At 44.9% G+C, this 20,581-nt stretch overlaps 1 protein-coding gene across 1 annotated transcript in view; it reads left to right on the forward strand.

Annotated features, from left to right (window-relative positions):
- The window catches only part of matr3l1.1 (matrin 3-like 1.1), a 63,308-nt gene that overhangs the window by 1,616 nt on the left and 41,111 nt on the right, over positions 1-20,581 (forward strand). The window contains exons 2-3 of the mRNA XM_034182248.1: positions 11,705-12,721; positions 12,898-12,959. Of these exons, the coding sequence (XP_034038139.1) occupies positions 11,717-12,721; positions 12,898-12,959 (1,067 nt within the window). The 5' untranslated portion in view covers positions 11,705-11,716. The remainder of the gene's footprint in view (positions 1-11,704; positions 12,722-12,897; positions 12,960-20,581) is intronic.

Here is a 20,581-nt window from a genome sequence, read left to right on the forward strand (position 1 = left end):
GTTACCTCCTCGGTAGAGCGATATCTCGGCAAAGAGGTGGAGATGTCGTCTTGCTGATATACCACTGATGATCAGATGATTGGTGACAGCTGACATAGGTGATAAGTGACAGCTGTCACCCCGGCTGCTCCTGTGAGGCGGCAGCGCCCTCTGGTGCCTGGAGCCCGCACTCCAGGCAGGGTGCCCTCTGGTGGTGGTGGGCCAGCAGTACCTCCTCTTCAGCGGCCCACACAACATATGGTTTAATTTAACTCATTCGAATCATTGAGGCAAGCAGAATTAATTTTATGTTGTTTTTACACAACCTAGATTATGGAGATGGTTTATTCTTAACCAAATTAAAATGAGGCTTGGAATAAAGTAATTTTGATTAAATACTTTAACCTTAGATTTTTATTGTTTTTGTTCTCTCTCTACTTTTATTCAGTAACTGTTAGAAATTTCAAAATGGAATGACAGTTCCTGGCAGTTTTTGCACAGGGGAGAGATAGCTCTGAGTCGCCATGTTTGCTTCTGTGCAAAACCACAGAGAGAAGATTAATTGCAAAGTTTACAGAATTGTGATGTCATGTTACAGTGACTCATTTTTAAGTGATAACTGTTCATTTTGATGCAGTCTTGGTAAAAGCAGCAGCCGTTCCACTTTGAGAAGACGGTGTGTGTGCGTGCATGCTTGTTAGTCATGAACACAGCCTGTTAAAAACAGTCTCTGCTAGACGCTCAGTTTTGTGCATGCTTGTAATTGTTGTCTTCGATATAACTGTATAAAATCTAAGAAATACATCTGTGTGATCAGGCAGCTTTAAAAACAGCTGACAGTTTTGCATACTTGTTCATGGCGGGTCCTATAAATGGTAAATGGACTGCATTTATATAGCGCTTTTCCATCTGCATCATACGCTCAAGGCGCTTTGCTAATAATGCCTCACATTCACCCCGATGTGAGGGTGCTGCCAAACAAGGCACTCACTACACACCAGGAGCAATAGGGGATTAAAAACCTTGCCCAAGGGCCCTTAGTGATTTTCCAGTCAGGCTGGGATTTGAACCAAGGATCTTCTGGTTTCAAGCCTAACGTCTTAACCACTAGACCAGGGGTGGGCGATCATGTGCCATGAAGGGCCAAAGCACTGCAGGTTTTCCTTGCTACCAGTCACCTCAGCAGGTGATTTCATTAATGATCAGGTGTTTCAGCAGGTAATTTCAAGACGACCAGGTGTTTATGTTCAAGGTAGAAGCTCATCAGCAACCCACCTGCTGAGGTGATTGGTTGCAAGGAAAACCTGCAGTGTCTCGGCCCTCGTTGCCCACCCCTGCACTAGACCATCACCTCCCCTATAATGGGGTTAAAACAGTGTGATGCTGTTTCAGACAGCAGACTCCACACACATCGAGATACAAAATCCGACAGACTCTCAAATTAAAATAAAATGAACAAAGCCTACCAGCAAAGGAAAAATACTGAACAGGGCACTCACCCACTTACAGAATGATTTCCAAGACTAAATATGTAAAGCCCACAACATCAAAGAGGTATTGACTGGCACAGTCACCGTCAAAGCTTGTAATGGCCCAGTCACACGGCACTTAATGAAGGGCAACGAAGCCCTGATGAAACAAGAAATCTGGACTTTCGTTGGCATCGTTTAACCTTCACGCAGCTTCGTTCCTGCAGCTGGCGCTTCATCAGGATTTTTAAACTTGAAAAATTTGAACGAAGGGCAACGAAAACCTCAATTCTTCCGTGTTTCGTTTTGCTGTCATTCTTGACGTTTTTTAATCGTTTGTTTAGTTTTTGTAACGTTATTGTTTAATTTGACTTCGTTGGAGCAGCTGAATGTTTTCACACCGTGCAGAAGCCGGTTTGTGAGCGCTGAGGCTGCTGCTGTGTTTATGTACTGTTGGAAATTACAGAGCAAACTCATCCTGCTTGCTCGGATTTTTTTTTTTATCTGGGTGGGGAGTCAGGTTCAAAGGGTCAGGCACCTTATATAGGGAAGAATTAATCTTTTGTGTGGATACAATGAATTATTTTGCCACAAGAAACTGCTGAATTCGAAACAGCAAAAAAGTTGTGTATTTTCCGGCGGTACCTGAACGCAGTGGTAGCGAGAGCAGCAGCTTCTGCGTGCACTTATTATTTTTGCATTAAATATAACAGTATGAATGTAGGAATGACAGTCCAGCCCTTATGTACATGTGGCAACAGGTAGATAATTGTCAGGTCCGTTGCCCTAACTGGACCTGGCACTTAAACTGTTCCTGAGATCGTATCCTGCAAAACACAGTTTCTCAAAGCACAATCACATAAAAAGAGACAACATTAGACAGAGATCTCTTTTGTGAGCTTTGCGCAAAGGGGAGAAGCTTTGGAGAGAGCGTACAAACCTAAGACCAACCTTGCTTTCCCTGCTCCTCTCCGCCGCCCCTCCGGCGCTCTGCCCTTTTATTAGAAAAGAAAAAAATCATAAACAATGCAACGTAGCATCAGGGTACATTGTGTTTGGGGAAGGGAGGGGTGAACGGTTGCTTGTGAGTTACGGTTTCCTGTGAAACATGCTTGTTTCTTTCACCGAAAGAAGGGAGTAAGCAGTTAAGTTTCGATGTCAACAGAGTCCTGAAGCAATCTTTCGTTCATCACTGTGGCTGAGCAGTCATTTAGCTTAAATGCAGCATATATGAATGGGTACATAATTATTATGATTAAATGAGTCAATGAAGTATAAAAGAATATAATTCAGACAATAATAAATGTAGAATCCTTTAACAAGTCAGCTAAGACACATATTCTTTCAGTCTTGTGGCTGGTTTCACTCCCACATCACACAGATAACAAATAGTTGATACAGTTCATTTCACAAGAAACAGAAACTTAACTCAGACTACTTTTGATTACATTGAATATCATGTAAGCAGGCAATGATTAATTAAATAAATGATAACTCATAAAATCTCCATCAATAATTAAAAAAAATATATAAAGAGCTGTTCTGGAAGGCAGAATTCATGTTGTGGATCAGCTGCAGCTGGTGAAATAACCGCACATGTGAGTCAGTGCGAGGCGTTCACACGCACTGATCAGTTTACTGCTCTGGTATATTCAGTCATCTTTACACTTATATACATATATATATTCCCTGTTTGGACAGTTTTCTGTTATAAATCAATATATATGGCTTAGTAACGTAATACAGTGATATAGCAGTGACCACTGCACACCAGAGATTTTTTTTTAATTGGAGCAAGACGGAGCGCGCAGCAGACAATGTGGATTCTGATGATGATGGAGATGATCCCTCTTTTGTTTTGGACGAGGAACCAGAGCAAGTGGTCCATGGACGTGCACACAGATCTCCACAGTTTCTGTTTGCAGTTTCTCCAGGATTCAGGCGCTGTGAGCTCCATCCCAGCGTTGAGTCCTGGAACTCAGACATGCAGACACAGACTGATCCAGCTGTGGCTCCAGGTGCGTTTCATTTAAAGCCTCGAGATCGTTAGCTTCGGTTTTGTTAATTTCCTCTTTCGTCCCCTTTGTGCTCTTGATTCGCAGGCTGTTCGGTGAGAAAGCTCTTTCGTCTACCTTTTCTCAACAAATTGTGATTTTTTTTTTTTTTATTTATTTTTTTTTTTTTACTTTTTCCCTTCATTCAGGAATCATCGTGTACTGTGTGACTGGGCCATAAAATTAAGATATAAACTGAGTGTTATCTTCCAGTGTGCAGGCAGTGTAAAATATATTATTAATTTTGACCCTTAAGATTTTGCGCCTTTGTGAAATAATGTTTCTGTATGTGCAGTAAGCATCCAAAACGAGAGTTACGAATGTAACTACGGTCTATGAATTCCGGATGACTGCCAGAGGGCGGTGCTTTAGCACCTGGATAAATACATGTGTCGCAGCACAGAGGTCGAGAATATATACCAACAAGTCACATCCTGATGTGACCTGGGTGAAGTCACTGGTTGTCTTTATATACCAGACGCACCAGCGCTCGCTTCTTTCGGAATGAACTTCGCAAGACTCTGAGTGACAAGCAACTCTGGCGGTCATCCGGAATTCATAGAACCGTAGTTACATTCGTAACTCTTGTTCTATTTCATTCCTCCTGCCACCAGAGGGCGGTGCTTTAGCACCTGGATGACTTAATACCACAAGGTCACGAAGAGTCACACTCACCTCGCATCAGCAGTGGGGAGTGGAGGCAGACCACACGCCAAGTCACCACAGGAGGAGCGGCCACCTTCAGTCTGTAATAGCGGGCGAAGGTACAGGACGAAGCCCACGTAGCAGCAGCACAAATATCACTCAAAGGGACACCTCTCAGTGCAGCCCAGGAGGTGGACACCCCTCTGGTGAAATGGCACGTAACCTTAGGAGGCTGAAGACCTCTGGACCTGTATACTTGTAAAATGGCATCCACGACCCAATGCGAGAGTCGCTGCTTTGAGACAGCACAGCCTCTTTTGTGATCACCGTAACACACAAACAGGGCATCCGTTTTCCGGATCCCGGCAGTCACACTAATGTACTGCTTCAACATTCGGACAGGACACAGGGAACCTAAAACAGATAATCCTGGATCAGAATGCGGGACATACACAGCCAAGGAAACTGGCTGATTAACATGAAAAGTTGAAATTCTCTTGGGTAAAAAGGACAGATTAGGCCACAGCGTAACCCCAGATCTGTCAGAATTCCATCGCAAACAGTCCCCAGCGACTGAGAGGGCATGGAGCTCTCCCACCCGCTTAGCCGAAGACAGTGCAAGTAGAAAGGCAGTCTTCACTGACACCCATTTAAGATCAGCACTTTCAACTGGTTCGAAAGGGGATAAGCTTAAACCTTCCAGGACTAGAAGAAGGTCCCATGAAGGTACGCGTGCAAGCCTTGGAGGCCGCAAACGTGGAGCACCTTTCAAAAAACGACACACTAAGAGGTGTGAACCCACTGACTGGCCATCAACGTAGACGTGCCGGGCAGAGATTGCAGCAACATAAACCTTCAAGGTAGCGACAGAAAGTCCTTTCTCCAGCAGTTCTTGTAAATATGTGAGGAGAATAGGCACAGGGTCTAACTTTTGTTTCTCACACCACTGCGCAAACAGCTTCCATCTGTTGTCATACAAAGCCCTGGTAGAAGCAGCACGTGAATTAAGGATAGTATGAACAACAGCCTGGTTACAAGAACTTAACAAGGAGTCTGGCCCCTCAACGGCCACACATACAGTTGAAGGCGTTCTGGGTGAGGGTGCCAAATCCTCCCCTGTAGCTGTGACAACAAATCCTTCCTCTCCGGGAGAGCCCAAGGTTCTCCCTCGAGGAGTTTGTAAATCATGGGAAACCAAATCCTCCCAGGCCAGAATGGAGCAACCAGCAGCACCCTGTGGCTGCTCTGATCTATCCTGTGCAGTGTCAACATCAGCAGCAGGAGAGGAGGGAAGGCATAAAGGAGGCAATCCGGCCACGGGTGAGCCAATGCATCCTGCCCCAGCAGGCTGTCTGGTTCCAAGAGGGAGTACCATCGTGGGCAATGTGTCGAGGTGCTTGAAGCGAAAAGGTCCATTTCCGCTGCACCATATTTCTGCCAGATCATTTGGACCACAATCGGGTTCAGTCTCCACTCTCCCGGTGGTGGTTTCTGTCTGGAGAGTAAATCCGCTGCGCTGTTCTATACACCGGTCAGATGAACTGCTCTGACACTCTGAAGGCGAGGCAACGCCCATAAGAGAAGCTTCCGAGTTTCTGCCAATGAGTGATTGGACCTGGTGCCCCCCTGATGGTTTATGTGATAGACTGTTGACGTGTTGTCCGACCGGACAAGAACATGTCTTCCTCTCAGGGCCGGGAGGAAATGCTTGAGAGCCAGTCGCACAGCGCGAAGCTCCAGTACGTTTATGTGTTGGAGTCTCTCCTGGGGACTCCAGACACCCCTCACCATCCTGTGACTCCACACGGCCCCCCAACCATTGAGTGATGCATCTGTAACAACCACCTCTCGGCGAGAAGGAACAGAGCCTAGAGGGACACCCTTGCAGATGAAGTCCACGTTCCCCCAGGGTTTGAGGTGCAGAAGGCACTGGTTGGAGAGTCATACAAGCCTGTGCTGATGCAACTTTGAGTTGAGGCCTAGGTTGTTGATCCAAATCTGTAGGGGACGTAAGAACAGAAGTCCCAAAGGTACCACTAGCGACATTGCAGTCAATTTACCCATCAACCGGAGCAGCAAACCAAAAGGCAGCGTCACAACCCGTTGAATGTGTGAGACGAGACGAATTACATCATCCACTCTCTGCGGGGATGGCGATGCAGTCATAGTCAGGGAGTTGATGGCAACACCGATGAAGGTCGTTTGTTGACTGGGAACAAGAGAACTCTTTGCAAAGTTCACTGTGAGTCCTAAATGAGAGACATGGTTCAGTAGAAGAGCTGTGTCGTTGTGCGCCTGCTCCGGAGTCGGAGCACAGACAAGCCAATCGTCTAAGTAGGGTAGGATTCTTAATCCAAGAGCTTGCAGTGGGGCTAGTGCTGCAGCCATACATCTGGTAAATGTACGAGGGGCAAGAGAGAGGCCGAAAGGAAGCACCCTGAACCTATGGCCCCCTTCTCCAGGAGTTCCAAAATCTCCCGTTGTAGGGCAGCAGACTGCACCGAGTTGGAAACAACAGTCATCCTCACCCCATTGAACTTTGGAGGACGACATCCGAACTGAATTCTGTAACCTTCGAACAAGGTTGAAATGACCTATGGGTCTTGAACTTGAGCCTCCCAGTGGCTGAGTTGATTTCGTGAAAAACGGCTGGGGGCCAAACATTGGCAGTCAGACCCGACCACCTCTGCCTCGCATCCCTGAGGACCTCTGGGTGCGATTACTGGAAGCTCTGCAAAACCGTTCAGTTCTCGGGGGTCTGCCCGTAGGCTCACGAAAGGCAGGCAGCTGGGAGAGCTTGCCCTCAACTGCAAAAGCACGTGCAGCTCTGGGAGTCGGCGGAAGCCTGGATGTAGAGTGAAAAGCTGTAGCATGTCTGACTGGCTGAGGTCTGGAAGACCGGTGTAGGTCAACAAACTGTTGCCGAGATTTACTAGCCTCGACAGCACGCTCTAAAGTTTGTTGGGCCGCAGGTCCAAATACTTGGCCTGGAAGAACCGGCAGCGAACGGAGTGTGCCTCTGCAGGATTCGGAAAGGGGGGACTGCGCAAGCCACACCTGACGTCTAGTGATGGTAAGGGTTAACATCAGTCTGCCAAGCTCTCTGGACATATAAGCAAAGGTTTGGAGTGAGGCATCACTAAGACTTTGCGTAGCATCATCAACCTCTGCCTCCCTCAAAGACTTTGAGAGGGCAAGAGCTAAATGGGACAGTGAGTTGCCTAGGCGACCAATGCGAGCAGCTATGTCATAGCTTTTGGTGAGGAGGTCATCAGTGACCCTACACTGAGGGCGTGGGCAGCGGGCATCTGGCCGAGCAGCATCAGCTGGAGCCACAACCAGGTTCGCAATAATGCTGTCAACGGTGGGCATACGGTTCAGACCATACTGCGCTGAATCACACATAGAGCTAAGGGCTCTGCAGTCCTGTGATAGATGGGTCAATGATTTGGGGTCCGCCCAACATCGGTGGAGCTCCTCGATATATGGTTGTGAAACTGGAACGTTGAACTCAGGCTTCTGAGTGACTTTGAAAAAGGCACTTGAAGCGGTGGTTTCCGCAGGGGGATTGTCGACCCCAAGCCTGGATAAAGCCAACTGAACAGCTTGCTTGACAAAGGATAGTCCAGGTTCGGTTTGCGGCATGGACTCTGCCTCGGAGGTATGAGAGCCCACTAATGAATGGCTTGGAGAAAGACTCCTCTCATCCTCATCCTCCACACAGTTTATATCACTTGTCATGTACAAGGAATCAGTTGCAGCAATAGACACGACATCGTCCTCCTGCTGAGTAACTACATTGGTCTGATCAGCCTCATTAGGGACAGCAGGAACTGTCACTGCATCCTTAGGCTGTAGATTCAGAAGCAAGGACTTAATCTGAGCAAACTCAGAAGTCAACGTTTCGACCTTTTCAGCCAAAGCATGGTCATGAGTAACCTTCTTAGCAGAAGGGGCTCCTGCATGTGGGCGTTTACGGCGCTTTGGGTCCTTCCTGGGGCTGGAGGCCAAAGTCGCACTAGATATTCCACTTTCCAATGCCGCAAGTCTAGCAGATCTCTCTGCCAGTGTCATGCTGGCACAATTAAGGCAGGCATCGCCAGTCAGGGCTTCCCTCAGGTGTCCGATCCCAAGACACGAGGGGCAAAACATATGTCCATCATCTGGGCTCAAGGGAGCCAAACAGGTACTACAGCCATTCAACAAAGGCCCTGTCAACATTGTGGACTGCGTGCAGATGGCTAACGCAAGCCCTGATGGTTACAAATGGAAAGACAAAACGTGAATCACACGCAGTGTAAATAGTAACACGAGGCACGGAGCGTGAAGCACTCACAGCCGTCGGCTTGACACGAGGCACGGAGCGTGAAGCACTCACAGCCGTCGACTTGACACAAGGCTACGGAGCATGAAGCACTCACAGCCGCAGACTCGACACGAGGCACGGAGCGTGAAGCACTCACAGCCGTCGACTTGACACGAGGCACGGAGTGTGAAGCACTCACAGTGTAAAAGCTAATACAAGGCCCGGAGCGTGAAACACTCACAGCCACAGTAATAACACGATGCACACAGCCGAAAAAACTCACAGCCCAAGTGCTAAGTCACTTAGAGCAACGACGACAACACTAACTGCTAGCGGAGCTGTTAAACTTAGCAAATGGCGGCAGTGCAGACAAAGTACTTCAAGGAGTGGAAAACACTCACGGCAAGCCCAACACAGTACACTATACTGGTTCTGATACACACACTACCACGTAGTTAACGGGGTTAGCGACACACCTAAACAAATAGCCAGCTTTCATCAAAACAACACAGCTAATGTGCACAGAGGAAAATATCCAGCAGGGCAGCGGCAAGGCGCGCACCCGGCGTTTAGGAAGGTGTACTCACGACAGGCATCAAAGAATACAAAAAACGGTGAAGCCGTGTCTCGCAGCCTCTGGAGGACGTGTGCAGTGCACGTAGCTCCAACCGAAGGTGGGTTGCGAGGCTACAAGCGAGAGCGGCAGTCGCAGCTAAATGCATTCTCAACCTCTAAGAATGCGAGAATGTAGAAAAGAAGCGAGCGCTGGGTGCGTCTGGTATATAAAGACAACCAGTGACGTCACCCAGGTCACATTCAATGGTGTGACTTTGTTGGTATATATTCTCGACCTCTGTGCTGCGCACATGTAGTTATCCAGGTGCTAAAGCACCGCCCTCTGGCGGTCAGGAGGAATGAAATAGAACAAAACTTTAGAAATGTGTTTGAAATTTCCTTACTGTGTTTACAAAATAATAAAACAAAAAATCACTTGGGATATTTTGGAAGACCTTAAATGAAATTAAAATGTTTACTTTCATAGGGGGTTTATAATTTTGTCCTCAACTGTATCTGCTGTTAGTATAGTCCTAAACAGTACAGTTATACAGGTGCAACGTGAGCGTGTGCTTGGCCAGGTGAAATACGGGCGTGTGCTTGGCCAGGTGAAACACGGGCGTGTGCTTGGCCAGGTGAAATACGGGCGTGTGCTTGGCTAGGTGGAAATGTGGTCATGTCCTTTGCCTCCAGTCTCTGGGTTCTCCACACTGAGACACCTGTGTCCTGGATCATATCCAGAGAAACACCCACATGGACTATATTGTGGTGTCTGATCTTCCCTCACAGTGTCAGTGATCCTCCTCATCTGAGTCTCACTAAGTAACCGTTCATTTGACATTGAGTAATTCCAGTTAGACCCAAGGATCCTACACAGAGACCTGGGACCAAAGACATCCTGTCCTCATCTTAGGTCACTGCTTAGAGTTCAAGTCTGACATCCAGACAGTAAAACAGGAAGCACCAGGACCTTAAAGAGTTGGACCTTCTTTCTCCTGCAGAAATATCAGCGGCACTAAACACCTCTGACCTTTGACCTCATAACCCCATAAGATCTTCCCAGGTGTCTCTGGATCTCACAGGAGGAGGACTCAGAGACATGAACGTCACTGCTTAGATCACTGAATGTCTCTACAAGTTTAATACTTTCACCACATACAGATACACTTCTGATGGGTGAGTCCAGGAAGTTGGTGAAAACTTGAATCTTGGTTTGGATCCAGGACCATCACAAGCCCAGACACTCTGATTCCTCATTCAGCTTCTCAAGTGCTGTGATCAGAGTGTCCATTGATTCCAAAGAGATCAGGCCATTGTCAAGGCCAGTGAACATTTCCTCAATGAAAAAAGTGCCTAAGACACTGGTTTCCAGAACCCACCTCAATACTTAGTCCATGCGAGAAGTGCTGCCACCCCACACAGAATGCACAGTAATTTTGTGTAGGCTGGCTGTGATGTCCAGCAACTTCTTGGGGATCTATTGAATTCTAAGGGTGTCCCAGAAAGCAGATAGGTCAGACCAATTAAACACTGCGAAACTCAACGCAGGCTGCAAAGGAGTAGTGCTGATAGGATGGAAGATGCTGACCTAAAGTGATGTCACAATATTTCATGGTATTTTTTGTGATAAGGATATAAAGCCTGAGCAAAGTTTGTGGGTCTGTCTGCCCTTTAAGATCGGCAGTTACAGAGAAGATGAGACTTCATTCACTTTAACTACACTGAAACATGATCCAAACTGTGGAAGGTTTCTGCGTGTTCACTTCAGAGGTTCATGACTGCTTGTTTTTCAGTGAGCAAACACAGGATTTTAGCTAACGTCAGCTAAGCGCAGGAACACTGGCACTGTGACTTTCACATTAAAAGTCTTTGCGGTGATGCTGGCCCTGCATTGATGTTAAAGTGATTTTATCATGAAGTTTAGAAATGTGAGCTATCTGAGATCATATTTAACTTTCCTCCCTGTAGCACCAGCAGTAGACCTATTCATTTTTCACCTGACTCTTGTAATTAAATCAGCATTTTGGTGAAAGATGACACACTTAAAATAGGAGGTTGGTAGGTGCATTGTGGTTCTTGCTAGTTCTTTGTGTTTTCACTTCATTATATTTCTGCATCATGTTTGGATTATTTCTGTGACGTCCACACATCCTCTTTGTTCTGCAGAGGAAGAATTCTCTCAGTTGAAATCCTTTTGTCTTAAATCTGGTTCATGATTTGCGTGGATGTAATTGGCTTGGAAGCTGACTGCGCGTGTCTGGATATTCGCGAGCTGCACCCTGTCTGTGTTGTGGGCTGAAGCTGACCTGAAACTCACCCAGAAATGGTAGAAGCAGAAAGTCCGATACTTTCTCACCTCTGCCAGTCTCTCAGTGAAATGTGTTGCCATTTTTTTTTTTTTTTTTTTTTTTTCACACTGCCAAATCATCAGACACTGGTGAAAGAAGCTTCACGCCCACTTGTCTTCTTTGTGTGACTTGTGGTTGGTTGAGGTGTTTGCAGTTTCCCACAATGTAAACTGGCCTTAATAGCACCGGCACAGAGCCAGCTGTGGCTGCGGTTATACCCAAAATCTGAATTGTACTTATCGTAATCATGAACCAGGTCTTAAGGATGAACCCAGCAACCGTCATTTCTTTAAGTCCGTTTTTACATCTCCTCTCTTCCCGGCACATTCCCGGTGCATCTCTCCACAGCTGCCTTCCAACATGTCTCACAACTACCCGTTTAGAAGACAACCACCGCCTCTCATGTCGCTTGGAGCTCGCCGCGCTGACCTGGGACCTTACAGCTCTGCAGATCACCGCCATGCTACACCAGACCATGACTTTTGCATCCAGCACGAGGAGCCGCCAGCTCGTTTGTTGTCATCGTCGTTCCCGCCGTCTCATTCCTCATCGTTGTCTTCTTCCAGAGAGCAGTGGTCAGCCGACAGTGGCCTCAATATACTCAGCAGCTGCGGTCTAGAGCCAAGTGACCTTTCTGTGTTAGCTGAGCTTCCAGAAGACGTCCTCACAGTGGAGTCCCTTCCACATGTTCTTAGAGAGATCAAAGGAAAGAGGGTGACGAGTAAACCACGCCAACCCATCGCTCCAGGAACCCCTGCCCCTTTTCCTGCCAGCTTAGCCCGACGGCCTCCCAGCCCTCCCAGTGATGACTGGGATCGTCTCCGAAGCCCAGTGATGAATTTACCAGTGGATCCTCCTGGAATGATGTCTGGGCCCCTTGTATCTGAGCGGGATGACCGCTGGCAGGACCGCTGGGAGAATCCCAGATGCACCACTTCAGCCATCTACACGCCTTCCTCCAGGGCAGACCCAGTAGTATCACCGCCATCGAGTTCCTACATGGTGGAATACAACCACCAGGTGCGGCGTCCTGAGTATGGTATGGACAAGGAAGAAGACTCAAGCTCCTTTGGATATATCCCGGGGGGTGGTCAGCGCTCTCTGGGAGGGAGGGGTCACTCTTCCCTTTTCTCTCATTCTGAGTCACACGACAATAATCCAGCGCTGCTTCTAGACAACTACCGGCCGAAAACTCAGCAGTTGGAAGCTTCTTCCCGCAAGCGCCAAAGCCACGGTGGCAGCAGCCAGCCCATTGGAGCCGCCAAAATACCCTCGAAAAAACAGGCACTCGACTTCCATGGAACAACTCCAGAGGTGTACCCGTACACGTGCTGTCTGTGTGATATCACTGTGCTGTCAGAGATGGTAAGTACCTCCAGTTTTATTTCTCGAATTGAATTTTGCCATAGAGAGAGACTTTCCTTAGATAGGTGGGTAGGAGGGAAGGTAGGGCGGCGGCAGCAGCAATGGATGCCACAGACATGATTCCTGTCATTCATGAGTTCAGGGTTTGTGTCATTCTTCTTCTTCTTGTCATTCAGGGTTGGCTCAAACACATCAACGGTGCAAACCATGCTGATGGACAACTCACCCTGCTGCAGCGGTAAGTTGTTAGCGTGCTGTTTCTGCCATGTTACTAATCATATCACACAATGTTGACACTGTCTTGATGGTCATATGCAAACAGTTGCATGTGTTCTCACATTTTGTTCTCCACTGTGAGCAATGCTACAGACAGTATCAGGAAGCACAACGTAGGACCCAGGAATTCTCACTAGAGCACGACCGATATGGATTCTTTGGAGGCAGATAGAATACTGATATTGGGGACTATAAAATTTACAATCTTAATTTCTCTGCTGATATACATAAAAAATTTCCTGATCAAAGCCTTATGACCAAGAAATGTAATTGATGTCTTGATGTTTTACAGCTTAAACATGAGCTTTATTATAAGTAACGATAAATAGTACAACAACCAACCAATGTATGCATGTTGTCATTAGGGATGGGTATTGATGAGATTTTATCTATCGATACCATTATCTATTCTGCCTATTGATCTGATTCCTTATCGATTCCCTTATCAGTACCTCTTGTGAATTTTCTGTGTACTAAAAGTAGGCTTTACAGGTTTTCTATGTCAACATCATTTTATTGAGTCTTAAAGTAAATAAATATGAAATTGGTCACTGGATCTTTAAACTCTGAACATAATACTCTCTACATGGTGTATCCTTGATCTCTGGACATAAATAGAAATAAACAAAATCTGTAGTTTTTGTGAAAAGCCTTTCCTTTCAGGCATTATTGACATGATCGTCTTTCCATACATCTGAGCAGAGCTCTTGCAGCACTGTGCTGCACGTCAGGATGTAATTCATAAAGAATGTAGGACGTCTCATTTTGGGAGGAAAAAAACGTTATAGTCGATTGTAGTTTGTTGTCTGTATTACAGCGTTTGGAAAGAGGTATCATTTTATTTAAAGCGGCGATTCGCTTCAAAGTTATAAATTCAGAGTGGACTCGACTCAGCAGAGAGTGGCGCAGCGTTTGGAGCAACGGAACGGAGGACGATTCTCGTTTCTTACTCCCAAAAAGACAGGAGTCCCAGTTAGTGACTTTAATCCACGCAAAAGTGACTCATGATTGGCATATTTGGAATTATATGGAATCACTCAATTCTGAGGAATAAATTATGGAATCACCTTGTAAATTTTCATCCCCAAAACTAACACCTGCATCAAATCAGATCTGCTCGTTAGTCTGCATCTAAAAACGAGTGATCACACCTTGGAGAGCTGTTGCACCAAGTCGACTGACATGAATCATGGCTCCAACATGAGAGATGTCAATTGAAACAAAGGAGAGGATTATCAAACTCTTAAAAGAGGGTAAATCATCACGCAATGTTGCAAAAGATGTTGGTTGTTCACAGTCAGCTGTGTCTAAACTCTGGACCAAATACAAACAACATGGGAAGGTTGTTAAAGGCAAACATACTGGTAGACCAAGGAAGACATCAAAGTGTCAAGACAGAAAACTTAAAGCAATATGTCTCAAAAATTGAAAATGCACAACATAACAAATGAGGAAAGAATGGGAGGAAACTGGAATCAACGTCTGTGACCGAACTGTAAGAAACCGCCTAAAGGAAATAGGATTTACATACAGAAAAGCTTAACAAAAGCCATCATTAACACCTAAACAGAAAAAAACAAGGTTACAATGGGCTAAGGAAAAGCAATCGTGGACTGTGGATGACTGGATGAAAGTCATATTCAGTGATGAATCTCGAATCTGCATTGGGCAAGGTGATGATGCTGGAGCTTTTGTTTGGTGCCGTTCCAATGAGATTTATAAAGATGACTGCCTGAAGAGAACATGTAAATTTCCACAGTCATTGATGATATGGGGCTGCATGTCAGGTAAAGGCACTGGGGAGATGGCTGTCATTACATCATCAATAAATGCACAAGTTTACGTTGATATTTTGGACACTTTTCTTATCCCATCAATTGGAAGGATGTTTGGGGATGATGAAGTCATTTTTCAAGATGGTAATGCATCTTGTCATAGAGCAAAAACTGAAAACATTCCTTGCAAAAAGACACATAGGGTCAATGTCGTGGCCTGCAAATAGTCCGGAACTTAATCCAGTTGAAAATCTTTGGTGGAAGTTGAAGAAAATGGTCCATGACAAGGCTCCAACCTGCAAAGCTGATCTGGCAACAGCAATCAGAGAAAGTTGGAGCCAGATTGATGAAGAGTACTGTTTGTCACTCATTAAGTCCATGCCTCAGAGACTGCAAGCTGTTAGAGGTGGTGCAACAAAATACTAGTGATGTGTTGGAGCGTTCTTTTGTTTTTCATGATTCCATAATTTTTTTCCTCAGAATTGAGTGAGTCAATATTTTTTTCCCTCTGCTTGGTCTAAAAAAGTAACCGTTACTGACTGCCACAATTTTTTTTCCTGATTTCTTATAGTGTTTCTTAAAGCCAGAAAGTTGCCATTTGAAATGACTTTAGTTTTGTGTCATGTCTGTGATCTGCTTTTTTTTTCTACAAAATTAAACAACTGAATGAACATCCTGCGAGGCCGGTGATTCCATAATTTTTGCCAGGGGTTGTTGTATATCATATTTCAGTGCAGGGTATATCTCTGTTTATTGATGATTTGATGTAAAGTAAGTCCCTTCGGCTGCTCCCTTGTTTGCACTTGGGGTCGCCACAGCAAATCCAAGGTGGATCTGCATGTTGAATTGGCACAAGTTGTCAAAAATCCTCAATTTTGTTCTTATTCTGCCAACTTGTGCTTCAGAGACACAAAGAGAATTGTCTTGCTTATGTTCTCCAGGATGGGCACAGTTTACTACCAACACAAGTCTTAAAAACTAACTGATAACAAACAAGTGTTGAACTGGGCTTTTGCACCGGATGGCCCTGGCATGTTCCACATGAGTGAAAGTGGCTAAAGACACACTTATGTAGAGTGAGTTTAGTTTTCCATTGGGAAAAACTCACCAGAATTTGATGATGCAGTTCAGCTCCTCCAGACATGCAGGCACTTCTGCGCTGTCTTGATCGTGGTTGAGGTGCTGATGGAAAATACACACCTTACTTGTACATATCTACATACACACACACATTCACACATATACAAGCCCAATTCCAGTGAAGTTGGGACGTTGTGTAAAATGTCAATAAAAACAGAATACAATGATTTGCAAATCCTCTTCAACCTATATTCATTTGAATACACCACAAAGACAAGCTATTTAATGTTCAAACTGATAAACCTTATTGTTTTTGTGCAAGTATTTGCTGATTTTGAAATGGATGCCTGTAACACGTTTCAAAAAAGCTGGGACAGTGGTATGTTTACCACTGTGTTACATCACCTTTCCTTCTAACAACACTCAGTAAGCGTTTGGGAACTGAGGACACTAATTGTTGAAGCTTTGTAGGTGGAATTCTTTCCCATTCTTGCTTGATGTACAACTTCAGTTCTTCAACAGTCCGGGGTCTCCGTTGTCGTATTTTGCGCTTCATAATGCACAACACATTTTCAGTGGGCGACAGGTCTGGACTGCAGGCAGGTCAGTCTATTACCCTCACTCTTTTACTACGAAGCCACGCTGTTGTAACACTTGTAGAATGTGGCTTGGCATCGTCTTGCTGAAATAAGCAGGGACATCCCTGAAAAAGACGTTGCTTGGATGGCAGCATGTGTTGCTCCAAAACCTGGATGTACCTTTTAACATTGATGAGTCCATCACAGATGTGTTAGTTGCCCATGCCATGGACACTAACACACCCTCATACCATCACAGATGCTAGCTTTTGAACTTTATGTTGGTAACAGTCTGGATGGTGTTTTTCCTCTTTTGTCTGGAGGACACGTTGTCCATGATTTCCAAAAACAATTTGAAACGTGGACTCATCAGACCACAGCACACTTTTCCACTTTGCATCTGTCCATTTCAAATGAGCTTGGGCCCAGAGAAGGCGGCTGCGTTTCTGGATGTTGTTGATGTATGGCTTTCGCTTTGCATGGTAGAGTTTTAGCTTGCACTTGTAGATGTAACGACGAACTGTGTTAACTAACAATGGTTTTCTGAAGTGTTCCTGAACCCACACGGTAAGATCCTTTACACAATGATGTCGGTTAATGCAGTGCCACCTGAGGGATCGAAGGTCACGGGCATTCAATGTTGGTTTTCAGCCTTGCAGCTTATGTGTAGAAAGTTTTCCAGATTCTCTGAATCTTCTGATTATATTATGGACTGTAGATGATGGAATCCCTAAATTCCTTAAATTGAACATTGACAAACATTGTTCTTAAACTGTTGGACTATTTCTTCACGCAGTTATTCACAAAGTGGTGATCCTCGCCTCATCTTTGCTTGTGAACTGCTGAGCCTTTTGGGGATGCTTCTTTTATACCCAATCATGACACTCACCTGTTTCCAATTAGGTGTTCTTTGAGCATTCATCAACTTTCCCAGTCTTTTGTTGCCCCGTCCCAACTTTGAGACGTGTTGCAGGCATCCATTTCAAAATGAGCAAATATTTGCAAAAAAAACAAAACAATAAAGTTTATCAGTTTGAACATTAAATATGTTGTCTTTGTGGTGTATTAGGTTAAATATAGGTTATAGAGGATTTGCAAATCATTGTATTCTGTTTATATTTACATTTTACACAATCTCCCAATCTCATTGGAATTGGGATCGTATACACACACATGTACCCATGTCCCCCAGCAGAACAATGGAGTCCCCCACCAGAGCCCCATACAGGACTCCATTAGGGCTGCCATGAATAATCGACTAGTCACAACTACGTCGACTATTAAAACTATTGGATTTTTGCTTCTCTCCTCTTCAGAAGCGGCAACTCCACTTCTTATCCCCTCTCAAAGCCATTAAAGTATGTCAATCGTGAGTCACTTTTGTGCGGATTAAAGTGACTAACTGGGACTTCTGTCTTATTGGGAGAAAGAAAGAGATTCATCCTTCGTTCCATCCATCCAAACGCTGCGCCGCTCGCTGAGTCGAGTCTGCTCGGAATTAATAACTTTAAAGCAAATCACCATTTAAATCAAAGGACACCTCTTTCCAAACGTTGTAATACAAACAAACTGCAATTGATAAAATTTGTCCCCCCCCCAAAATGAGACGTCCTGGCTGACATTCAGTCTGTATGGCTGCAGACCTGCAGACTCCAGCAGTCAGCTGAGTTCATCTCAGATGTATGGAGTGACATCCATGCCGTTAATGTCTGAAAGGAAATGCTTTTGACAAAAACTACAGATTTTTTTTTTTCTATCTATGCAGGGTTCTCACAGCATTATAACAGCGTAACAGGCTGTTACGCTGCTGCATGAAAAAAATTACGCTGCAGTTGGGCCGTTATGCTGTTTCCAAGGGTGTGTAATGGGAAAATAATAATTTATGATGATCAGAAATGATCGTCAAAATGATGATCATTACTGATTTTGGACCCGCAGCAGGTCCAAAATCAACCTACAGATATTATCTTTTTTTTTCATCAACCTCGGTCAAACCCATTTAAAGATGTCAATCGTGACTCACTTTTCTGCTGATTAAAGTCACTACTGGACTATCGTTTGTTACTGTGGTCAAGAAAAGAAAATCATCCACGTTTCACACAGAAGATTTTTTTTTCCTGTTCTTCATGATTTGCATTTTCCATGGGACAGCGCACAAAGGTTCTCTGGTGTGGATCATTGCATGTATGGGAAAAGTTCTTGGGGGGAAAGTTCTCGTACAGCCACTAAAGCTCTCCTGCAATGTGCATTGCACTGAGCGCTGAGGGGAAAGTTCTCTTACAGCTGCTAAAGTTCTCCTGCAATGTGCATCGCACCGAGCGCTGAGGGGAAAGTTCTCTTACAGTCACTAAAGTTCTCCTGCAATGTGCATCGCACCGAGTGCAAAAGTTCTCCTGCAATGTGCATCGCACAGAGCGCTGAGGGGAAAGTTCTCTTACAGTCGCTAAAGTTCTCCTGCAATGTGCATCGCACTGAGCGCTGAGGGGAAAGTTCTCTTAATTTCAATTCAATTTCAATTTATTTTCGTTTATATAGCACCAAATCACAACAGAGTTGCCTCAAGGCAGTTCACACAAGTAAGGTCTAACCTTACTAACCCCCAGAGCAGCAGTGGTAAGGAAAAACTCCCTCTGAGGAAGAAACCTCAAGCAGACCAGACTCAAAGGGGTGACCCTCTGCTTGGGCCATGCTACAGACACAAATTACAAAACAGTTCACAAAACAAATAACAGGAAATGCTGTTGGTGCACAGGACAGGAGGGTTTCAGCACAAATACCACACCCATCTCTGGGTGGAGCTGCACCTTAAACAGAGAGAAAAAAACAATCAGGCATCAGAAAGTCAAGAAATACAGTATAATTTGCCAGCATTAAACAACAAGAAAAACAGGAAAGGTGATCGTCGGCCACTAGCCCTAAGCTTCACTAAAAGACCAAGAATTTAGGTAAAATTAAGGCTGTGGCACGCTCCGTTTCCTAAAAAAATGAATTAAAAGAGTAAAAAGCGTAAAACTATACTATGCCAGTATGCTACCAATTTGAAGTTGAAGCTGCAGAGGAAAGAGAAAATAAGTGCATTTTAAGTCTGGACTTGAAAGTCTCCACATAATCTGACTGTTTTATTGGCGCAGGGGGATCATTCCACAGAACAGAGACACGATAAGAGAAAGCTCTATGACCCGCAGACTTCTTATTCACCCTAGGGACACAAAATAGTCCTGCACCCTGAGAACGCAAAGCCTGGGCCGGTACGTAAGGTTTAATTAGGTCAGCTAAGTAGGGAGGTGTCAGTCTGTGAGCAATTTTATAGACTAGTAGCAGAACCTTAAAATCTGATCTCACTGGGACAGGAAGCCAGTGAAGGGATGCCAAAATGGGTGTAATGTGGTCGAACTTTCTGCTTTGTGTCAAAAGTCTGGCTGCAGCATTTTGAACCAATTGAAGACCCCTAATGCTGGACTGCGGTAAACCAGAAAATAGAACATTGCAGTAGTCCAATCTAGAAGAGATAAACGCATGGATCAGGGTCTCAGCATCAGCCATAGACAGGATGGGACGAATCTTCGCTATATTTCGCAGGTGGAAGAAAGCAGTCCTCGTAATATTTCTAATGTGGAGGTCAAAGGACAACGTAGGATCGAGATGCCTGTGAACATCTTACAACTGCTGAAGTTCTCCTGCAGTATGCATTGCACCGAGTGCTGAAATGAAAGTTGTCTTACAGCCACTAAAGTTCTCTTGCAATGTGCATCGCACCGAACGCTGAGCGGAAAGTTCTGTTACAGCTGCTAAAGTTCTCCTCACAGCGAGCCGTGTGCCAAGTGCTACAAAATAGGGGAGACCGGAGCCAGCTTCTGCTGCTAGATTTTTAAATTTATAACACTCTGAAACACTATTGCTTGCATTTTGAGCACGAAATTGTGTGAAGTAAAGCCATAGTTTTTATTTTTTTTTATCTTTGTTACAGCCTTACTTTAAAGCCAAAAGAAAGAAGGCATCAGGCCCAAATACAGAACAGTGTAGATGTGTGTCAGGAACATCAGAACTGCTCATTTATACAGTTTATTCAAGAAAATCCTTATGTTTTTTCTTACATTAAATAACTTGTAATTAAAATAGTTATAAGTTTAAAAAAGATTCTTTAGCAATTT

Source organism: Thalassophryne amazonica, chromosome 11, assembly GCF_902500255.1.
Source record: "Thalassophryne amazonica chromosome 11, fThaAma1.1, whole genome shotgun sequence".
Taxonomy (NCBI): domain Eukaryota; kingdom Metazoa; phylum Chordata; class Actinopteri; order Batrachoidiformes; family Batrachoididae; genus Thalassophryne; species Thalassophryne amazonica.